This window comes from Vespula vulgaris, chromosome 1 (assembly GCF_905475345.1).
Source record: "Vespula vulgaris chromosome 1, iyVesVulg1.1, whole genome shotgun sequence".
Taxonomy (NCBI): Eukaryota; Metazoa; Arthropoda; class Insecta; order Hymenoptera; family Vespidae; genus Vespula; species Vespula vulgaris.
In genome coordinates this window covers 6,557,482-6,580,495 of record NC_066586.1, presented here as the reverse complement: position 1 = coordinate 6,580,495, position 23,014 = coordinate 6,557,482, and the positions used below count along the sequence as shown (strand labels likewise).

At 34.7% G+C, this 23,014-nt stretch overlaps 1 protein-coding gene across 2 annotated transcripts in view; it reads left to right on the top strand.

Annotated features, from left to right (window-relative positions):
- Positions 1 to 402: 402 nt before the first annotated feature.
- The window catches only part of LOC127063794 (DE-cadherin), a 132,527-nt gene continuing 109,915 nt past the window's right edge, over positions 403 to 23,014 (top strand). For both annotated transcript variants that reach the window (XM_050994003.1, XM_050993993.1), the window contains exon 1: positions 403 to 1,032. In XM_050994003.1, coding sequence (XP_050849960.1) covers positions 924 to 1,032 — 109 coding nt within the window. In that variant the 5' untranslated portion in view covers positions 403 to 923. The remainder of the gene's footprint in view (positions 1,033 to 23,014) is intronic.

The window sequence follows — 23,014 nt, the reverse complement described above, 5'->3', positions numbered from 1 at the left end:
AACAAAATCCTTAATAAACAATAACGTAATAATGAAAGAAGAAGGACTGGAATGACGAAAGAGATTAGAGAAAAAAAAAAAAGAAAAAAAATCGTAAAGTTAGAAGATACGTGGTACCAGAGTTCGTAGGGACGTACCTGTTGGAAGATCAACAAGTAGTTCGGCGCTGTGATGGTAGTGGTGGGGGTAACGGTTCTGTTGCTCGTTCGTTCGGGGTTTGGTGGCACGAAGGTACGAGGGGAAACATCCTGGAGAGGGAGAGAGTGGTGGGGAGGACTCGAGGCTGGTACGCAGAGCGTGAGTGAGCGAGAGTGAGCGAGAGAGAGAGCGAGAGAGAGAGAGAGAGAGAGAGAATGTGGCAGGCAAGAAGCAGGCGGCGGGCACAGGGTAAGGCGAGTGGTTCGCGTCCGCGTCGTCGTTCAGTCGGGTAGGCGCGTTTGTACGGCGTTGGTCTTCGGCTTTAGGGATTCTCGCCGCGTATGTTGAACGTACGTCGAACCGTACGTGTGACGTGTGTTTCTGTTTTGAAAAAAAAGAAGAGAAAGAGGAAAAAGGTGGAAAAGGAAGAAGGAGTAAGAAAGGAGGGAGACCATGAGATCAGTGCGGCGTGCAGATGATGGTGTACTTTAGTGTTTGTTCGAACGCGGTGAACTCTGCGATAATACGGTAACGAACCTGTGCTTTTTGTCATTACACGAGGAAACGAAGAAAAAGAAGAAGAAGACAACGATAACGACGACGATTACGACGACGACGACTACGACGATTACGACGACGACAACGACGACGACGACGAGGACAACGACGACGACGACGACGACGACGACGAGGACGACGCAACGAAAACATCGCCGACGCCTACAAGGACGCCTATCAAGGAAAGTTTATAGTGAGAACTTAACGAGAAAGGAAAATATAAAGCAATGTCGAAGACGAAGAGGAAAACGTGCAACACTGCCTCACGTAATTTTGGGACCTGGGCGAGGCCCTGGCATCTTTTACCAGTTATTCTTCTTCTCTGCGGAGCTCTCGGTGAGTGAAGCATATCTTTCGAGGTTGCACGTATCTCAGTCTTTCTCTCTCTTTCTTTTATCTTCTTTCTTTCCCTCCCCCCTCTCCTTCTCTCTCTCTCTCTCTCTTTTTCTTTCTGTCTTACCACTCACCGTTCGTACGTTCTACGCGTGGTTTCCATTGGTCGAGAGCGCATGCGCCGAGTATCGTCGTGCTTGGAAAGCCTGCGATCGGCATCTCTTGCCAGAGGCGGGCGGAAGAGGGGAAGACTCCGGCCTTAGGCCCATTCGCAGGGTCCTCTGTGTGATTCGTCATTGTTCGAAGGAACTCACCGAGGCGACGCTCTTTTCTAAGAATTCCTCTCTTCTGATTCAGCCAATCTTTTCTTTCTTTGCGATAGGATATTACTTTTCGTCTGGAATACGCGATACGATTACCTTTTGTTTCGATGTACACGAAAAAGTATTCCAGGAAAATTCTTTGGTATTATTTACAATCGAAACAAACGTTGACCTTATGTGTTTCGTCCGTACATTTTCATTCGTCGATGTATATACGTGTGTATATGTGTACGTTGGTCGATGGTTCGATGTCATTAGCAAAGGTTATGAAACACTCTTCGTCGTTAGAGATGATCTACGAAAAGAATGTTGCATGTAATCTTTCCTTCTAATCTAACGACGAGTGTTTTCTAAAGTTATACGTAAATGTTATTGATATGCGACGGTATAAGAATGAATATTTGAAAGATCCTTGGAATATATATTTATCGAATGTTTTTCTTTAATAAAAAGGTATCTCTCGTTAGCATATTGTGAGAAACGACGAAGTTTTATCTCTTCGAGCGTTAAGGAACAAAGATCATTACCGACCGAGAGGTAGGTTGGGTAGGTACAAGAGATACGTAGGTAAAAGCGGATGGCAGGTACGTTCCAGTACGATTCGAAGGTAGAACTCGCCATTGGTCGATTCCGTCACGCGTGACCAATAGAAAATAATCTCTCAGTTTCTCTCTCTTTCTTTTTCTTTCTCTCTCGTATGCAACTGTAAGCGTAGATTGAAACGTGATCCGAGATTCATCGTATTATTTTCTATCCATAAGCATAACGTGTAATCTCGTTTCTTCGATAATATTGTAATCCAACGTTAAGTTGATTATCGATAAATCGTAATAAAACTGTATCTTCGATATCTTTGAAAATCTGCCATTAAAAGACGCCATCTTTGATCGCGCTAGTCTTTTTTTTTTTTTTTTAACGGATCTTATAGTCCAACGATCTTTCAGTTTTTCTAACGGTTCTTGAAACGAACGAGACTCGCTGTTACTTTACGTTACGTTTTTAAGAAAAGTGAAAATGTTTTTCGTACGCGATAGATTCCGGTACGGTCGAAAAAATCAGATTGATCAGTTATTTACGTTGCGTGGGAATTTGAGATACGTTAGATTAGTTTATCTGTGTGTTCGTTTACTTTCATGGACCTTTTCCACGAGTTACAAAGTTCCTTTTACAGGAGACAAACTTTCAAAATGTCGTCGCTATTATGCTGCGCTATCGAAAAAGCTGCTTACGCTGTAAGTAAACGTCGACTTTCTGAGAGGTATGAAACTATACATTGTTTCGACGAAATAGTTAAGAAAGAAAGAACTTTTCCCTAAGAGGATTCTTTATTAAACTCTACCCTTATTCGATGACACACATTTAACGATACAATAGTTACTTTGTTACGTATATATGACGTAAATCTGAACGATTTTCGAATAATTTATATAATTCGTAATAAGAGATATCGCGTCAAGTTGTTGGTTACTTTAGTGCGAACGAAACTCGTAACCATTTCGCGAAATCGTTTCGTGGAAGGATGGATAGCTTTCCGATCGATTCGTGATCTCGTTAAAACGAATCGATACGTTTATCTAACGATTTATATCGAAGCCTTTAGCTTCAAATATTTATTAATTTTCACATTATAAGAACGATCTATTTCTATTTATCGATCGTACGTTATTGCTCTTATTTGAGAAAGCGATCGAGAGAGGGGGAGAGAGAGAGAGAGAGAGAGAAAATGGTGGTTATATAGTTATATAAAGGACACCTTTTGGAATCGTGAACTTCGTCGTACGATTTCGTTCGTTTGCTTTTATATAGAAATAAGGCAAATTTGATGGCTCTTTGGTGATATCCGTCAAGAAGTGTCGATAAACCTCTTACTCTCGATCTATTTCGAGCGTAGGAGGGTCTTTGCTCGCGGATTGATATGAATTAATTGCTTCGAAATCGCTCGCGCGGAACGGTCGATTGTTCGTTCGTTTCACGTTTATTGGCTTATATCGTGTGAGTTTGTCCTTTAAAAGCTTCCATGTATCGAACGTGTCCACTTTTCTCCCCCCCCCTCTCTTCCTCCCTCTCTCTTTTACGATTTAGCGCAGTAATAAAAAGCGAAGCTTTTTCATTGAAAAGTGATTCGATTTGAACGTGTGCGGTTAAAGAAGAAAAACGAAAAAGAAAACAAAACTGGTCAATTAATGGTGGAATCAAGTTATCAAGGATTTCTCTCGTTATTTTGAACGACGATCCATATGCAAAAGAACGAAAGAAAGAAAGAAAGAAAATATGAAAGTGAAAGAAAGAAAAATATGAAAATAATTTCACTTGTCGCGTAGATCTAATAAGAGATAAAACAATACGATAAATCAAATGATTCGAGATCGTGGAAATAAGTCGATAAAAAGATCGTAGATAAAAGTGATTACGGTGAAATCAGTTCGTGCGATAAGTAGTGATTTTAAATGGAAAGAGAGTAGGGAGTTGGATAAGTTCATAAATAACCGCGAGAAGCTTTTCAACGGTTGACAGAGTGGACCGCCGAGTGGTGTTACTTTTATTAGCGTTAATTGACCCAAGATCCGTCTGGACGTCTCCATTGAGCCAATCAGGGTCGCGTTTCCATTTCACGTTGGCATCATTCGAGAGGCCTTCGACCGGTCCTCGATCTTCCTCTTTTCTCTTTGGTAATCTTAAACCACTGGCGTGCGAATTCAGAATGGTCGGTTGGTCCATCTACCGCTTTACCCAACCTTAACCTTTTTATCTCGATCTCTCTCTTTCTATTAGGACGAAAACTCCGAAAGAAGAAGAAATTCTTTGGATTTCGTGCCGATCCTTATTTTTCTTTTTCTTTTTTACTCTTCTCATCTTCTTTTTTTTTCCTTTTTTTCTCTCTCTCTCTCTCTCTCTCTTTTTTCGTAGCAACGTGTCCCTTTTTATACCTACAACCTTTCGCATTCTTCCACAACGTTGCGACGCGAAGATGGTTAAAGCGAAAAAGATTTACTTTTATTCAGACTCTCTCAGTTCTCCTCCATCTTTTTGCTTTCCTTCTTCTTTTTCTTCTTCCTCTTCTTCGTCCTCTGAATTCTTGAATTCTTACGATTCGAGAACCCGATAGATACACACATACTCTATCTATATATCTGTATCTATCTATCTATCTATCCATCCATCTATTTATCTATCTGCTGTATAGTTGTGTAGGGTCGACGAACGACGAGTAACCAGACGAACCACTAAAGCACCGTGAAATCCCTCATGGATTATGCGAAATTCCTTGGGTACTTGAACGATTTGGGAATCTTGTTAACGCGTCTTCCCTCTACCAGATGTCGTGTTGGACATGAAATAGGGACGCTTATAAAAGGGCGGGAAAATCACAAAATACGCGAGAAACTATCCCAAGTATATTTCTTCTTTTTCTTTCTTTCTTTCTTTCTTTCTTTCTTCTTTTTTTCCTTTTTTCTTCCTCTTACAAATCCAACTATTTGTTCATCGAAAACTTTTGAGTTTTATTTGTTAACCTTCTTTTGCAGTTCGCTGATCCCTTCTCTCTCTCTCCCTCTCTCTCTCCCTCTCCCTCTCCTACTATTCAACGCGCCATCGGCCTTCGAGGTTTACAGTTCTCTCGATTCTACGCGCGTACCGAATAATCTCATCACGTAGTAATCCATTTTCTCTACGTTTTCGCGATCCGTATTCGCGAAGAAATACGCGAAAAAGGACTGGAAGAAAGAAAAAAGAGAGAAAGGGGGAATGGAAGGAAGGGAGGAAGAAAAAAAGAAAGATAAAGAAAGAGGAGGAATTCGTTCGAAAGGAACGAACCTCGTTAAAAGTTCATCGATGCAATTCGTTAAAAGGTTTTTCCGCTAATTCCTATTGATCTAGCCAGTCGTAGAACTTGGGGAAAGACGATCCTACGAAAAGTATGTCGTAAATTTATGAAAATAATCAACTCGAGGGATCTATTAAGATCGTCTTGCTGTTTCTGCTTTCTTGCAAAACCCTTATTCGACGTTATTGCTGGTATTATTATTACGATTTTTTTTTTCTTTTTATTTTTCATTTTTTTTTTTTTTTTTTATAATATACATGATTCTCTCTCTCTCTCTCTCTCATTCACAATTTACAGTATGTGTATGGGCGCGTGTGCGACAGCGTGCGTGTTATTATTTACAGTCCATTATCTGTGGACACACATTGGATCGTTCGAATAACAAACTAAATTAATGAATGTTTTCCCGAAAGAAGGAAGATAGGAACGATCGATAAATCGATAGGGCGAGCGAGCGAGCGAGCGAGCGAGCGAACGATCGATCGATCGATATGTCGATCCAAAAGTCGCTCCAAGTTTTAAGAATTTAATGCCGAGTAAGGCGGGATCACATCACTTGGAGTTTATGCTATAAAACGACTCGCAAAAGGTACGTAATTGAGCCCGAGCCAGGTGTACGTTAAAAACTTTTAAAATCCTGCTCTCTTTCTCTATTTTTTTTTCCTCTTTTTTCTTTTTTTTTTTTTGAGTATATATTGCAGATAATTTCTATATGATTAAATTACCTATTACTGGGTTTCGAGTCCTTGTATTTACTTTAACAATAATTTAAAGGGATTCTCTTCTTATCTATGTTTAAATTTTTGTCTGATCTTGATGATCAAAGGCTTCTTCGAAAGATAATGATTTTTTTACAGAAGATTATTATTTCCGATTTTTATATATCGATGAAAATTACACTTAGAAATTATTTATTTTTAAACGTGATCTTTGCAATGAAAGAAAGTGATATTCTTTTCTTTTTTAATGTGCATCAAAAAAAAAAAAGAAATGATTCATCTACGAAGAAATTTACCTTTCGAGTGAGCTCTAGATCATCAAAGTCGAACAAAAATTTTGATCGTGGGAATACATGGCTTAAATCCCTTTGCAAACGTATAGAGAAGTAAAATCCCATGAAACTAAATCTTTTTCTCGTTTCATCCCTGATTATGATGTTTTCTTTGAAAAATCTAAAAAAAATGGCGCACTTTAATCTCTCTCTCTCTCTCTCTCTCTCTCTCCCTCCTCTTTCCGTTCGTATAAAATTCGAACGATTTTCAATTCCATTTTTTCAGATAAGAGTTATCAGATTTTTGACCTCACAAAAATCTCTTCAATGAACTTCTGTCATTTCTTTATCAGTATTTAAGAATGAAGATCGGTTTATCGATCGATCGATTGAATATTCTACTTGCTATCGTACGTGTGTTTACGTACGTATGTTTGTCAATTAATCTTGTAAACATGTCTTGAATCGATCCGTAACGATCGATAGGACGTGAGTAAGATCTTAATATCAGCGATTATCCTTACTATTAAGACAAAATGTATTTTTTTCAAAATAGAAACTAATATATATATATATATATAATCCAAAATAGATACATATATATATATATATAGATTAATATATATAATCTCGAATTATATCATAGAAATTAGTTAATAGATGCCATTTTAAAGATTCTACTTTTCTTTCGATACTAGTTCAATAACCAACACGATTCTCGTCTGTCTCGTCTTGTGAAAATCGACGAAGAAGAGAATGAAAGAAGATAGATAAGAAGAAAAAGAGAGAGAGTGATACTTTTCCGATAAAACAAACAAGCTTCTCCTTTAGCTTTAGAGGAAATCTCTAGTCTCTTACTTTTCTGTGTTTTCTTCTCGTACTTTTCATTTACAATCTATGTGAGTTCAGGACGCAAAACAAAACAAAAAACAAAACGAAACGAAAAAAAAAAATAAAAAGGAGAGGAGACAGGAGAAGATTCCTATTTAGAAATAGAAAGTAGTTTTTACGAGCGGAGTGGCCATGTGCCGGCACATTGTGTATGTATAGTGCACGCGCATAATCGTGTCTCACATCTGGTAGAAATCACGAGCATGCGACAGCTGCTGCCGCTGACGCCACTGTTACTCTTGCTGCTGCTGCTGCTGTTGCTGTTGCTGTTGCTGTTGCTGTTGTTGCTGTGCCGCATCAGCCAGATTAAGAATTTTTCCGAGTGCTTTTTCCTGATCGTAATCGAGCGAGATATGATGACTACTCTAGGATGTTGCTTTTTCTTCTCTTTTCTTTTCTCTTCTCTTCTCTTCTCTTCTCTTCTCTTCTCTTCTCTTCATTTCTCTCGCAGTTATTTCTTGAAAATTTCTGTTTTATCTTTTTCCTTATTTTAATTTTAATTTTTCTTTTCTGGTCTGTACTGTATCGTACATTTTGTTTTTTTTTTTTATAGTTTAAAACTTATCGATGGTAACTCTACGGATCGTTTTTACTTTGATTTTTTGATATTCTTTTCCGGACGAAATATTTATAAATGTTTTTTTCATAATTTCTATTACGACATATACGTTATATACTTTATTTCATGAAAATGATAAAAGATCTTTTCTTCGGACGTTCGAAGTTTCTTCGAAATTGAGTATTGTATTCTTGAAGCGATAACAGGGTTAAAATTGTTGAATTAATATATTTCATTTTTTTGTTTCCTTTTCTTTTCTTTTTCTTTCCGAACAATTTAATCTTATAGAAAATGAAACCAATTAAATAAAAACGAGGTTATGCGCTTAGTTCGAAAGTATCGTGGACGGATTCACATAGATTCCTCCTTTTACCTCCTTCTCTGTTTTTCGATTCTCTTTAGCCCCGGGTGAGAAGGCACTCTTCGAGGTCCACTTTTGGAGAAACTTTTTTGAAAAGTTTCGGAGTACCTTGCGGGCGATTTTTCGATTTGGTTTGGAAGGGAAACTTATAAGACCGAACGAATGGGAGCAGAATAGCTTTTAACGTTTAAGAGCTAACGTTTTTGAGCGGGAATCGAGACTGGTGAAGAGGTGGAAAGAGAGAGAGAGAACTTCTGGTATATAGACGAGAAAGGAGACGGTTGGGTCCGTCATGGCGAACAAATAAATCTGTGCACCGCTGTGCTTCTTCTGTGTATTATGTGTGTGTGTGTGTGTGTGTGTTATGTGTGCGCTGGCACGAATGCGTGAGTGGAGTGTGTGTTTATGTGTTGGAGAGGAGCAGCGTGGTCGCGTTGGTTGGAAAGGAAAAGAGAGAGAGAGGGAGGGAGAAAAAGAAGAAGAAGAAGAAAAAGAAAAAGAAGTGGAAGGAAAGAGACGACTCGTAAGGAGAAGAAAGGTAGATAGGCCGTAAAGGGAAGGAAGGGACGAGACGGGGGTGGTCTTAGAGGGGTATTGAGAGGGCAGAGAGGAAAGAGTCGAGAGGACAAAGAGCGGTTGGGGTCGCCGTCCGTTTGTTGTAGGTGCACACCGTGTGTAGAACACGTAGCACTACGTAGTTCTCTTCGCGGCGGTATACTAGGAGTATAGAAAGAGAAAAAGCGAGATAGATAGATAGATAGAGAGAGAGAGAGAGAGAGAGAGAGAGAGAGAGAGAGAGAGAGAGAGAGAGAGAGAGAGAGAGAGAGAGAGAGAGAGAGAGAGAAGAAAACAGGACTGGTTCGTCGAGTGCTGGGCCCTACGCTTTTACACATATCCCTACACAACCAAATCGTTTCTTCACGATTTCTTCTGTAACGTTCTCTCACTCTCTTTCTTTCTCTCTTTTGAAAGTGAGAGAGTCGGTTTGCCTACCTTCTGCTCGTTCACCGGTGTAATCTCGTTGCCGAGTGATAAGCCTTCGATAACGTGTAAACATGTACACGTATCGAATCTATCCGAGTCGTCTTATCTATGTATGTATGTATGTATGTATGTACGTACGTACGTACGTACGTATGTATGTATAATATATTCTTGCCTTTATATTATCCCGATATGTACGATATCTCTAGGAAGTTTCGGATCTATAAATACCTTTTTTCGATTCAAACGTTTTCTTTTTTATCGAAGGAAATCTCTACTAGGTAGACATAATTTTTTTTTTGTTATGAAAATGTCAAAAGTATGAAAAATGAATAAATCTGAGATCTTTCCTCTTCTTTCTTTTTAGAAAGAAAATAATTTAAAAGAAGGATAATGGTAAAATATAATTGCTCTTATTTAAAAGTATATAGGACTGTTATATACCGTATACTTAATATTCTAATATCTTTAGAACGAAAAAATGGAAGGACTTTTTTTTTTGCTTTTTTCTTCTTTTTCTTAATGCGATTAGTCAGTATGTGCATCCAATATAAAAAAGTACAGAGGACGAAGTAAATTCTCAAGGAACGTCGTTGTTAGTTACGTGGCAACCACTTGCTGCTAGCGCACCCATTACGTTTGCTTTTTCGATGCTTTAACCGTCATTTCAACTCGACTCTTTTTACATACCCTAGAGCGTTCTCTTTCTTTTTTTTTTCTTTTCTCTTTTTTCTTCTTTTTTTCTTTCTTCTCTCTCCACTCTCGTCTAAATATTAGGAGAAGTCAGAAAAGAGTCGCATAAGATATGACGAGTCGGCCAGAGTTATTCGTTCTCCAGAGTGATTCATTTCCTCGTGACTTCAAGTAGGAATCACGCGGTAACATAATCAGTTATTATATCGCCTTAATTCTCTTGAATATCAACAGAAATTTCATTATCAATCAAACGAACTCTTTTTATCTTTCTAACTCTTTCTTTTTCTTTTTCTTTTTTTTAATCTTTTTTCTTTTCTCTTCTTTCTTTCCCTTTTTTTATGTATATAAATATATATACAAAAATGTAATACGATCGTAGACACCATAGAAGTTTATCCGTCAAAATTTATCTCGTATAGATCAGTCTGAAATAATATTAATGATCGTTACTTCGAAAAGATAGAATACAAAAATTCTAATCGCGTTTATGATTCATTAGCAAAGTGATAAAATCAAATATAGTATGTATGTTTTACGTGATACGTTGCACAGTTGCTGGAAAAGGTGACGTGTGCGTTTAAGTAAACAATTTCTATTCCAATAGGATAATACGATAATTTCGTTCAAATTGGTCATGTTTGAGTTAGTTAGCCGAATCGTCTCGAAATATGTATATCAAGGACATTATCCACGGAAAGCTCAAGTCGGAAATGTTCCGCAAACGATGCCAATGTCCAATCGACGTTGAAATGCATTTGCATTTGTAAATCGTCGGCTCTTCAGCTGCTACCGGCTGTCAGAATCGCGTTATGGTTGCACGATTTTTATGCAGATTTTCTTTCGAACGTCTCGAACGTTTTTACGACGTTCCCCGATTTTATTCGACAGAAAGTTTATTTACCATCGAGGAATTATAATATAAAGTTCGATTGAATTACAATAATCGTGTTAAATAAAGATACGAGTAATTGATTTCTTTAAAAGAAAATATTAAATTGTAGTTATGAATGAAAATTTGTTTTGTTTATCTATGATTTTATATTCCACGAAGAAGAAAAAAAAAAAGAAAGAAAAAAGAAATAGATCGAATATAAATATTGGTTAAATAATAATGCATTTAACACGAACCTCATTATGAATGAATCTCGATAACGATCATATTTTATTTACAAATGATTCATATGTAATAATAGGCAAAGATAACATATGATATCAATGGAATTAGTTAAAAGAGTAATATGTCCCATGCTCGTAATATTAATAGTGATCGATTTTCTCGGAAACACAAAGTAATAGATAAACGAATTTGATTGTTCAACAATATTGATTTATTTTGTCCCAAAAAAAAAAAAAAAATTGTTGCAACCAATGCATACAAATGTTAAAAGATTTTTCATGTATTAGAATTCCGAGTACGTGTGTGCGAGTGCATGCACGCGTGTATGTTGTTTTAGAGTTTTAATAAATAAATTCTTCAGAGAATTTCGATGAACGCGTCACGTTGGTTATTTCATATAATATATAAGTCGAGAGATCTCTAAGAAGTGGCATAAAATTTGAGTTCGCTTAAGAGGACATGCTTATATTCTATCGTGCGTCGAATGGAAAATCGATTTCTTATCCGCTATCCGTGTGTTACTCTTCCTTAGTCGACAAACTAAGGAAAATGCAAAGAGGGTGGTTTTGCATACAGAAAAGGTCAGGTACGACATTCGCGCACATTTCCCATAGTCTGCTCTAAGAAAATCATCTGGAACGAGACTATCGTCGAACGAGGATCTCGATTTTAAGGAGGAAACAGAGAGAGAGAAAAGAAGACAATTAAAACAAAGGAAAGAAAAAAAAGAAAAGTTCTTTCTGTTCTAATTATTCATTAAACCAACAATAGATTCATGAAAAGGAGAAAGGCGTGAAAAAAATATAAAAAGCAATTCAGGCAAGGCATTATCGTTTCACGTTGTTTGTGTGTGTATTTATATACATATAAAGGTATATGTATATGTGTACATTCAAGGTTTAAATAAAATAATGAAAATGCTGTCTCCATTATTTTGACCAATTATTGTATATGTGTTACTTAAGAAAATAACGTATGTGAAATTAATGATGCTTAGTAATTTATTTTGCTTTTTCTTTTATTCTGTCTTTTTTTCCTCGGAAATTAGATTTTAATAAATATGAATACTTGCCAATAATCGATTTTGTTTGCTTACGATGCGATTATTTTTTATAATCGGTTTTCTTTGAATACGATAAATGTAAAAGCGGCTGGATAAAATATTGGAGAATCGCGATTGAAGGAATAGCGTTTTCATTATTTTGTCTAATCTTTATTTATTTCTATAGTCATGTAATGTAAAATAAGATAAAAGAAAATGATTCACTGCCTATTTAAAGTTTGTGAGATGTTATGAAATGATTAATGTACTCTACGAAGCTTATTGATAATTTTTCGAAATAATATCTTCGCATAGTGACGATAAAAAAAGAATATAATTGAATTTTCTATTTTATTGAGATTATTTTTTCTTTCTTTTATATATTTTTTTTTTTTTAGTCTAAGGAACGGGTACATGCAAATTTGTGAATTTAGTCGCGTTAAGTTATCGAAGTAACTGTGTTAATATTTTAAATATGATCAATAAAGCGCGTGCCATTTATTTTAATATTTTTAAACGTATAATTTCGTGGATTTGTCCTCTTCTCTCTCCTTTTTTTTTGTTTTTAGATCTGTATAATACATCTATTGATGAAAAGAAAAAATTTTTTTCGAATTCTTCAAGTACTTCATATTATTGGACGAATTTATTATCGATATCCCGTGAAAAATTCATAACTTTTCGTATGTCTATAAAAAGTTAATCGATTTGAAATAACCTGTCAAAAAAAAATCCTTTTTTTTTCTTTTTCTTTCTCTTTTTTTTTAACCCGATTATATTTCATATTCCTACTAAATTGCAACGTACCGTATATGTAAATAGGCGTTTCAAATATGCGAGAAAGAAAATATATTTTGAAAAACTTTTAGTGCATTTCCTTGTTACGATTGAAAGATTTCTATTAAATTGTTGTTCGTGATTTATATTAATATATGGGAAGAAGGAAGGTGTATTTCCATTTGATCGTAGATATTAAGTGCCTAGACTCGGATAGAATTTTTCTCTTATATTTTCTCATCGTAAAAATTTTCTATCGTTAAAACGTTCGAAAATCATCGTCCAATAGAGAAGTTATTTGCATATTAAAGAGTCCAACGACCAACGATCTCGTTTATTCGACTCGTTGGACGCAAATTCGTCGTCGGAAATTATCGTTCAATGTGTTTTGCTTTGTACTTAACTACTTTGAAACTAGAAATAAATGGGGAAAGAGAAATTTATCAAGAGGAGAAAAAAGAAAGAAAAGAAAAAGAAAAAAAACAAAAAAGAAAAGAAAAGAGAAATAATAAACCAGAAAGAAAGAAAGAAAGAAAGAAAGAAAGAAAGAAAAGAAAAGAAGAAATTTAGGTCTTAGAGTATTACGTCTGGTCACGTACACGTACACGTAAAAAAAGAGATACACCTACACAAACATATGTATGTATATGTATGATATATATACAGAAGTACAAACACGTAACGTTTCGTACTTAGATTCGTGGTGAAGTTTGGTTGTTACGGACTCTGGGACACGGTGCATCATCGTAGTTTTAATTACTTACGCCTAGGAGGAGACCGCAGAAGCAGCACGCCGTTACCGGATTGCCTTTCCAACTTTCCCCCACTACTACCACCACTACCACCACCACCACCACCTCCTCTTTCTCTTCCTCTTTCACCCTTCCTGCTTCTCTTGCTGCTCCTCCTCACCGTTTAAATTAGCAACTTATGTCCTGTATAATTTATTTGCACTTCTCAACGTCCCGTCCCACAACGTCGCGATTCGTAGAAACTGCAATACATTTTGCGCTTTCGCGATACCCTCCCAAGGGTGCAAATTCAGGGGTAGGGGTGGATTTTAAAGCAGAACGTATTATACGCTACAGCTCGCGTAACTCGATCGTCCTAATTATCTTTATCGTTAGTATAGCGAGCTCACGTCTCTTTTCTATAATACTTTTGGTATAATCTCTCTCTCTCTCTCTCTCTTTTTTTTTTTTCTTTAAACTTATACACAAAGTGATTTATTTATTTATTCGGGGAGTGTGAGGGTGGGAAGAGATTTTTGTCGAAATACGTTCGTATTTCGTTTATTTTCTTTCTTTTTTATTTATTTATTTAATTGATATAAATGACTGTTGTTCGAAAATATATATATGCTATGCGATACATATAAATTCAAAAATGTGTTAATTAAATCTGTTTTTGCCAGGTAGAAACATTGATAATTATTGATTATGATTCATTGAATATTTGATCTTATATATATATATATATATATATACATACGGTTTAAAATAATTTAATGGTGTTACTTTTTATTCTATTGTTGTTATGTTCTTACGAAAGTAGATTTATTCGTGTACAGACATTATAATTATTATTTAAAATATTTAATTTATGTTTACAGATATACTTATAGATATATTTTTAAATAATTTAATAACGTGATTTTTTTTCCACATTTTTATGTTATTACGAAAGTAGATTTATTCCCGTAGAGATATTATAATTATTATAAAAAAGATTTAATTTACATTTTCATCAAATATATCGTACCATCGTGAAATATTTAAAATTATTTTCTCAATCTTATCTATTATTATTTCTATTTACAAATACACTCTATATCTTCGTAATGTGCACAATTTAGTAAATTATTACAGTTTATAAAATAATTGATAACGAACGAGTACGTTATTAAAAAAAGAACATAACAGCGCATGTTTTAAATATTAAATTGCAAATTTTAATATTAACTTTCATAAAAATCAATATATAGCATGAAATATGATATAAAACATTTTTGATTACATCAATTGTAACAACTCTCTCATATATGCGACGTTATATTTCATGATAATATATAAATAAATAAATAAATAAATAAATAAATAAATAAATATACATACATTGCATATGATAAAATTCGATATTTTAAAACTTTCCATCCACTGATCAAACTCAACGACTTAACTTTGCCAGATATCGTACTATCCGATTTCATTAGCCCTTTGAATGGATACATTCGTCACTCTCTAATTACTAAGAAAATAGCTTGTGAGTAGTATTCTAAACGCAAACACATTTGATTCATTCAATCTAGTATTTGATTGGTCACGATGATCAATGCTAATTGTCCGTGTTTTTCAAGTGTGTGTGCGTTCGTATTATTTATATTGAATATAAATAAACGTGAAATTTAATGTACGTTCATAATTGGTCGAAGCTATACACGCACTCTAAAACTATCGCCTATCGATAATCTTTTCCTTTGTATTTTTTTTTTCACGCGTAAGGGAAAGCGATTTGGAGAGAGAAATGAAGAAGAAGAAGAAGAAGAAGAAGGGAACAAAAGAAAGAAAGAAAGAAATAATAATAAAAAAAAAGAAAGAAAAGAAAACAAAATGGAGAAGAAAAAGAAACGTAAATGGAACGTGCACCGAGTGGGGACGCGTTTTGCTTTTGAATTTCCTTTGATATCGCGTAAGGAGATGAAACGGATGACTGAAAAGAACCTTCGTATGCTTGCTACGTAAAAGCACACTTGCCTTTACTTTACTTTTCTTTTCTTTTTTTTCTTCTTTTTCTATTCTCTGTCGAAATTTAAATTCGGAAGGAAAATGAAGAGGGAAGCTGCGAGGAAAATTGTATTCATCGTATTTCTTGCGTTCATCATTAGGCTCCACGTACGTACTTAAATACGTACAAACGTATATATTATTCGGAATTATTTAAAATTTTTATATTTGTAAAAGAATGATACGAACGAAAGGAGATCATAGATCGTAATTGATTTCTTTAAATCGCTTTCTTTTATTATTATTATTTTTTTTTTTTTTTGTAATACGTTGATTTATGTAAGCAATATTATATAATCTTACATAATATATATATATATATATTTGTTTAATACTTTTTCTAACTTTTTATATTAAAAGATACAAAAAAATATAATAGTCATATTTTTCACATTAGATTTATCGTCGTGAATAAACAAATAATCCATTATAATAATTTTGGCATCATTTATAAAAATAAGTAAACAGCCCTTACGGAATGAAATTATAAAGTTATTGGATACACAGTAGGCAGTCAGTCAGTAATCGCTTATAACGGATGAATGAACTTGAATCATCCAATGATAATGTACTCTGTTAAGCTGGGTACCGAGTAACAAAGTGTAGACATTGCCAGCACAAGCGACCTTTTCTCATTACTTTCATTAGCGCACGAAATATAACGCTAAGAAATCCTAGAAGGGTTGAGAGAATGGGTAGCTCTGAGCCTTCTTGTAAATTCCGCTGGCGTGTCATATGTCGCGTTCGTTCCGTATTTCTCATTAAAGAAATAAACAGAAAACGGAGATAGATTTCCTCGTTCTATATGAGTTACCCATTTCTATTTAAAATCACATAGTACCACCATCGTTGTGTTGTCGATCGCGATCGCATTTATGTGACGTTTGCAAATATCTCTTCTTTTTTTTTTCTTTTTATTCAATTTTCTTCAAAGCAGAACAGAAGAAGGAAGATGAAGGAAAGAGAGAAACGAGAATGGAAATATATTGCTTCCTTAGGAGAATAATTACAAACACTTCATTATATTTGAGAGAGGGTGGTTTTAAGAGGTGATTTAGGAAGGCTAAGGAAGAGTACTATCGTGAACTTGGAAGCTACGAAAACGTCGTAACCAGCTGGTACTGATGCCATAGTTGTTGTTGTTACTGCTGCTGGTGTTGCTGGTGTTGTTGCTGTTGTTGGAAGCTGCCTAAAGTCGAGTCGTTTGACACTTGCACTCGCGGTTACCGCGTACTTCGATATATTGCTTGGATGCACGAACGGTTCTGTATATGTAAGTGTACGTATATATGTATATAAATATATGTATGTGTGAGTGTAAGGGAAAACTTAAACCTAACATCGATAATAGCCTAACAGCAGCGATAATTGCTCGCTGCGTAATAGTTCCTTATGATTAGAAATCATATATTGATTTACTGCATGGAATTTTCAATGTCTTTCGACATACTAAAACGTTGTTACGCATGTTGATTCATATTATATATAAAAATCTCTTTAAATTGGTCAAGGATGATCGTGCCGCATAATGAATTTAAAATTCTTTCTATTCGTTCGTCTCTCTCTCTCTCTCTTTCCCTCTTTTTTCTTTTTTTGTTAATGTATAATACTTTAAAAATAATAGAAAAGATAGGAAGACTTTGGCATGCTCATCCGTGTATAGTCGCACGTTTTAGAGGAATGACCCTTATCGAATTTTGTTCCTTCAGAAAGTAGGATTAATTCGCTGACGATGCCACGATGGCTCTCTTATTTCGATCGATAATACTCTAGTTGAGGAAGTAGGTAGTAGGGGAACGTTTCTCGTGCGAACATTATCCTTCCTTAGGCCGTCGTATCTAGATTAGATTAGTAGCTCTGTTATCTATATATATATATATATCTAAAAAGATATACCATATATTTTAACACGTTCACTGCTCTGCAGAAAAGAAATTTCATCCTCAACCCAATGCTTTCTATTTTTTTCTTTTCTTTTTTTTTTCAAAATTCTACATAATACTATACTGCTACAGTTTTTATTTACGATTGAAGATAAAAATTGACTTTATCAAGCATCTGTGACTCTGGGCACTCGATGGAAATCGGTGTGTCACAGATTTGTGACCATTGGTTCGTTGGTGATAACGAACACGTTAGGTTAATAGACGGTCTATAATTTTGGAAAATAAAAAAAGCGAAAAGAAATGATCGTCTTCAATATGTCGGTTGGACTTAACGTTTACAGGAAGAAAGGACGTCATTATTATTATCGGCAGTTCTCTCGCGTTAACGACGCACCGAACAAGAAATATGACTCACCAAACTATCCCAAGGATAAATGAGTCCGTCCCGATGACTCCGTGTAGCTAGTGCATGCGTTAGATCGAACACGTATCCGGTGTATGTCGTTAAAATTCATCGCCCGATTCATGAATTATCGCGGTTGTGTTACAAGCCAAAGTGATGGCAGAGGAGAAGTCAGTTGAAAATTAACCGAAATGGCTTCCATTTTGCATGTATGATTTTGGTTTGTTTGCGTCGATAGAGAAACAGTGACAGAGACAGAAACAGAAACAGAGGGGATGCATGAAAAAGAAAAAAAGGAGAGGGTGAAAGGAGGGAGGGTGAATAATCAAACTTTACGATCGTCGAATGAGAATGTAAAGCTCGGTGTATTTAAATTTCATAAAACCTATATTAGCGGTATTAATGAGCTATAACTTAGTCAGCCATGTTTGAATAGATCAATGAAATATATGATAATTGTAGAACGAAATTATTCGTAAGAAAATAAGTCCATGTAATAATTATTCGTATAGAAAAATAGATAGGTTCGGTTGGTTACAGTAAAAGAAACGTACAATTAAGAGTTAACTATATAGACATCAATTTTTTAGAACATGTAACGACGAAAAGTGGTTACGATAGAAGCGTAGATATCAACGTATAGTAATTTCGTCTGACACAACGAGTCCCATTTTAACGTTTACCGTATTTCTTTTTCTCTCTTTCTCGCACATACACTGTCTTGCAACTTGTTATTTAGCTGTGTCTAAGAGAGAGAAAGAGAGAGAGAGAGAGAGAGAAGCAGAGGAGGAAGTTACGAAAGGGTCTACTAACTAGAAATTTAAAAGTTCGAGCGAGAAAGGAAAGCACGTAGCCATTGCCTTTTTCTTGAAGCAGCTTTTAAACGAAAGCCGGGAACTGGAGAATGAGGGCTGCTTGAAGAGGGAAAGAGAAAGGTGCTGTGTAGGAAAGAGGGTTCCGTCTGTGATGGCTCGTGGATGGATGAGAGGGGTAGGGGTGGCTGGAAAATGGCGAAGAAGCTCATTTCGTTGCTTCTCTCGCTGCCATGCCGAGTGAAATGACCTTAAATCTCGAAAGCTTCTCAGTGCTATTGAAACACCCGTAGAAAAGTATCGTATCTTTACGCCCATCCCCTCCATGTCTCTCTCTCTCTCTCTCCCTCTCCCTCCCTCATCCTTTCCTTCCCCCTATTCCTCGCTCCTTTTTTTTTACTCTTTTTTCTTTCTTTTTTTCTTTCTCTCTCTCTCTCTTTTTTTAACCTAAAACCACTTGTCATATCGGTCTTACGTCGCATTTACATCGTTAGTACTACCACTTTGTTGATCGCCCTATCCTTTCGTTTCTTTTGCTTTCTTTCTTTCTTTCTTTCTTTTTCTTTTTTTTTCAAATCCTCCTTTTTCCTTCGTTTCTTTTACTTTCTTTTATTTTCTTTCTTTTTTATTTGTTTTTCTTCCTTCCTTACTTTTTATTTATTTATTTATTTATTCTTTTCTTTTTTTTTTTTTTTTAATTTTCTTTTTATTTCCTCTTGAGAAGAGGAACGTCGATAAAAAGAGACGAAATTTACCGAGTACGAATCTCACGCCAATAGATATTAATTATTTGATTTTATTTGAATTTAATTGATCATTTAAATTTCTTGTAACCGAGAAATTTTTATTATTCCAAATGTATCTTGAATTTGTAAAGTTTAAAACGCGAATGACGAAGATTACATGATTATCTTTAGGGAAACGTGGAATTCGTAATTGTTCTACGTGTACGATGAAACGGATGGGATTAGTTAAAATGCATGATTTGCGCTACCATGAAAAAGTCACCGCGAACGGGCCCAGTCTCGTGCAACGGAGACACGGTCATTCTCATGGAAAAAGAAAAAGAATAGAAAAAGAAAAGAAACGAAACGAGGACGTACTCTTCCATACCTTTATTTGGCTTCATTAAAACCTAGGTATTAACGTCCGTTGTAAAATCCGGAAAAATTAGCACAAACGACATGGGTATGTCTTTTTTTCTTTTCTTTTCTTTTCTTTTTTCTTTTATTTTATTTTTTTTTTTATTTTTTTTCTGTTCGAAACTTATACCGAAAATTTGTTCCCTTAAATATTCCATTTGTGGTGCATGTATCTGTGTGTATATATATATATTCGAATTTCTAGGAATAAAGATAAAAAAGATTTAATTCCTGTACAAATTCCACATATATTCAAGGTAGTTTGTTTGTCAAATATAATTCAAAATTCTTTTAGAATCTTTCAGTAGAGTGAGTGAATTTTTGAGAATACATCTGCAATATGTATTGTATTTGATTTTAGTTTATAACTCATCGTTATTCGTTGTTACGAAATATTTTTTCATATGCTAAAGAATATTCGGTCAAAAACAAAAAAAAATATATATATATATATCGAATGCACGTGATTTTTTTTACAAGTCAAATTTTTGTTTTTTTTTCTTTTTTATTGTTCGCTCTAGAAAAATGATATCTAAAGATGTTTAAAATTTTTATGTTATTTAAATATAAAACAGTATGTGCCCGTTGGCACACTTTAATATTAAGATAAAAAGCTGAAATCTGAAGATGAGTTGTTTTTATTTATTTTCGAGCTGAACTGGAGTGTATACTCATCAAAATTTCTCAAAAAGCTAAATAACAACTACCTTACACGCATGCATACAGGCATATACTCACACACGAACAAAAAATACTGAGAAAACTGGGCATCGCTCGATAAAGGAGGAGACTAAGAGCGTACAAAATTTTTTCTATGGCTTTTCGACCATGACGTTCTTCTATTAAACTTGACATGATTATTTTAACAATAGAAATTAATATAAATATGAAAATCGATGAAAAATATTTTGCATTATGCAGTTGATGGGGCACGTCAACTGCATTATGTAAAATGAAAAGGATTATTTATATCTTGTCTAATTATTTAATACCCTAAATAAAATTTTCCAAAGTCTCAAGATCAAACTAAATTATATTTCAACACCCGAAAACGATAGATATCAACATAATATATCAAAATCTTTAGAGTTGTTTTTAAAATAATATTGACGGACATTGACGAATAGATATATTAAGTTTATAAATTTAATTTTTAGAATCATCTCTGTACTATCGTATACGTAACATATATTTAATTAACTTGTTTTCTTATTTTCTACTTGGAGTCTACTTCTACACTACTTCTAAAAATAATATTTTTCTCTTGAAATCAGATAACTTTTGTCTGAAAAATTTTTCGTCAAAAATGTCGTGTTCCCGAGATAAAAATTTCCTATTGCTTTATTTTTAATACATACGTGCATAGAGACATATACATAGATATATACATATGTGCGCGCGTATTCGAATATATATATATATATATATATATATATATATATATATAGGTACATATATGATATATATTAAAAAATATATTTTTATATATTTTCTTTTTTTTTCCATTTCTTTTTTTCGGTTTCCTTTTTTTTCTGAAAAGTTAAAAGACTTTTAAACTTTTCAACGTAGGAGTCTTTGTTCGTTGCGTGGGATGAAAAAACAAAATTGACTCGTCGCGATTCATAGAATAAAGGCGCTTGGAACAGTGCAGAAAGGAATTCCCGGTTAAGCGCGTCGTGCTCGGTGAAGACGTGGAGAGAAAGGTAAAAGGAGATTTCAAAGAAGAAAGAAAAAGGTAGAAAGAGAAAGAAAGAAAGGAAAGAAAGAAAGAAAGAAAGAAGGAAGAAAAACGCAGCAGAAGTGGCCGAGATAGCGAGTGCAATGGCGTATCGGCCACCAAAGTACCGCACAATACTCGGGATCTTATTTCTATTAACTTCGATTTATCTCCATGATTACTCTTTTATATCTCGATGTCAAAAAGTATTATTCGATTTTAAATTAACATCGAGTTATTGAATGAGACGTCGTTGCATTGTTGAAAATAAAGATAACGTTTGTCGTGAATAAATTCCAATTTTTTTTTGATGGAAAAGGGAAGGAGAAAGAAAGAAAGAAAGCAAAAAAAGAAAGAAAAATTCGTTCCAAACGAAAATTGTTTGCAATTTTTTGGACAATAGGTTTGTCTCTCTCTCTCTCTCTCTCTCCTTCTCTCTGTTTCTATCTCTTTCTCTTTCTCTTTATCTTTTTATCTACGTGTATGTGTGCTGTACGTGTGTACCGATGCTATAAAAGTAAACATTAACAAAACATTAGTGGCACGTGCCAACGGACTCGAAGGAATTAATGATAATGGAATAGACGGACCAAGACTCATGGGAACAGTTATTCTTGCTAAGCGGTACGTTATTTAAGTTTGCTAGTAGTAAACGGCAAAGTACGTCGCGAGGTAGTAACAATTTTCAAAGGGGTGGTTTACACCTTAATAAACGTAGAAGTTCTGTGCGTTCGAGCAAGATAAACGAAAAGGTTAACGTCTGATTCGGAAGTAAAATTTTAATAGAGTATGAGAGTTAATTCACGAAGCACGTTGCAATTAATCGAACGAACGATAATAAATTCTTGTAAGAAATATTCTTAAGATTTAAGATTAATTTCGAGTTAATCCTTCTGACGATTGAAAAATCATTTGATAGGGATCAAAACGTCTGTTTTCTTTTCTTTTTTGTTATTATCATTGTTATTATTATTATTATTTTTCTTTTGTTACAACAAATTGATAATAACGAACGAGGTAATAGAGATAAATAATACCGAAGGAATTCGTAAAATTCTACAGCGTATACTTTCATCTTAAAATGAAAAATTCTCGAATAAAATATGCAAAACTTTGGATGGTGGTGGATAGTGGATAGTGTCAGAGTACGACGGGAATAAATCATCCAAAACTTGTTTTCACTTGTATTATTGTTCTAAGAATAGTCAAATATTATTTTTCTAGTTTCGTAGTAGGTAAAACTTTCTTTCGAAAAACTTATTCGACCGAGACAATATACGAACTTGGAACGTTGTTCATAACTAATACATAGTTTTTCACGATACGAGTTTGTTCTTTCAAAGACGATTTATATCGAAGATTATATGTTATCACGGATAATATTTTCTCTCTTCCCTATTCGTAAATCAAATACGTGGATTGCTCGATGATGGGGTTATAGAGAAGGGATTCCTCGGGAAATCACAGGTGGACAAGCTGGGCAAAGGTGTATCTTGGGTTTGAAGAAGTCCATGTTCGGAGTCGTTTGGTTAGAAGTCACGTTTATGTACGTGTGCGCTTGCTCTCTAATAATCAGACTCGGAAAAACTGGTCTCGAAGCTGCGTAACTGGATTACAGTGTCCTTTGAGAGTAAGAGAGAGATAGAGTGAGAAAGAGTTGGAACGAGAGAAAGAGAGA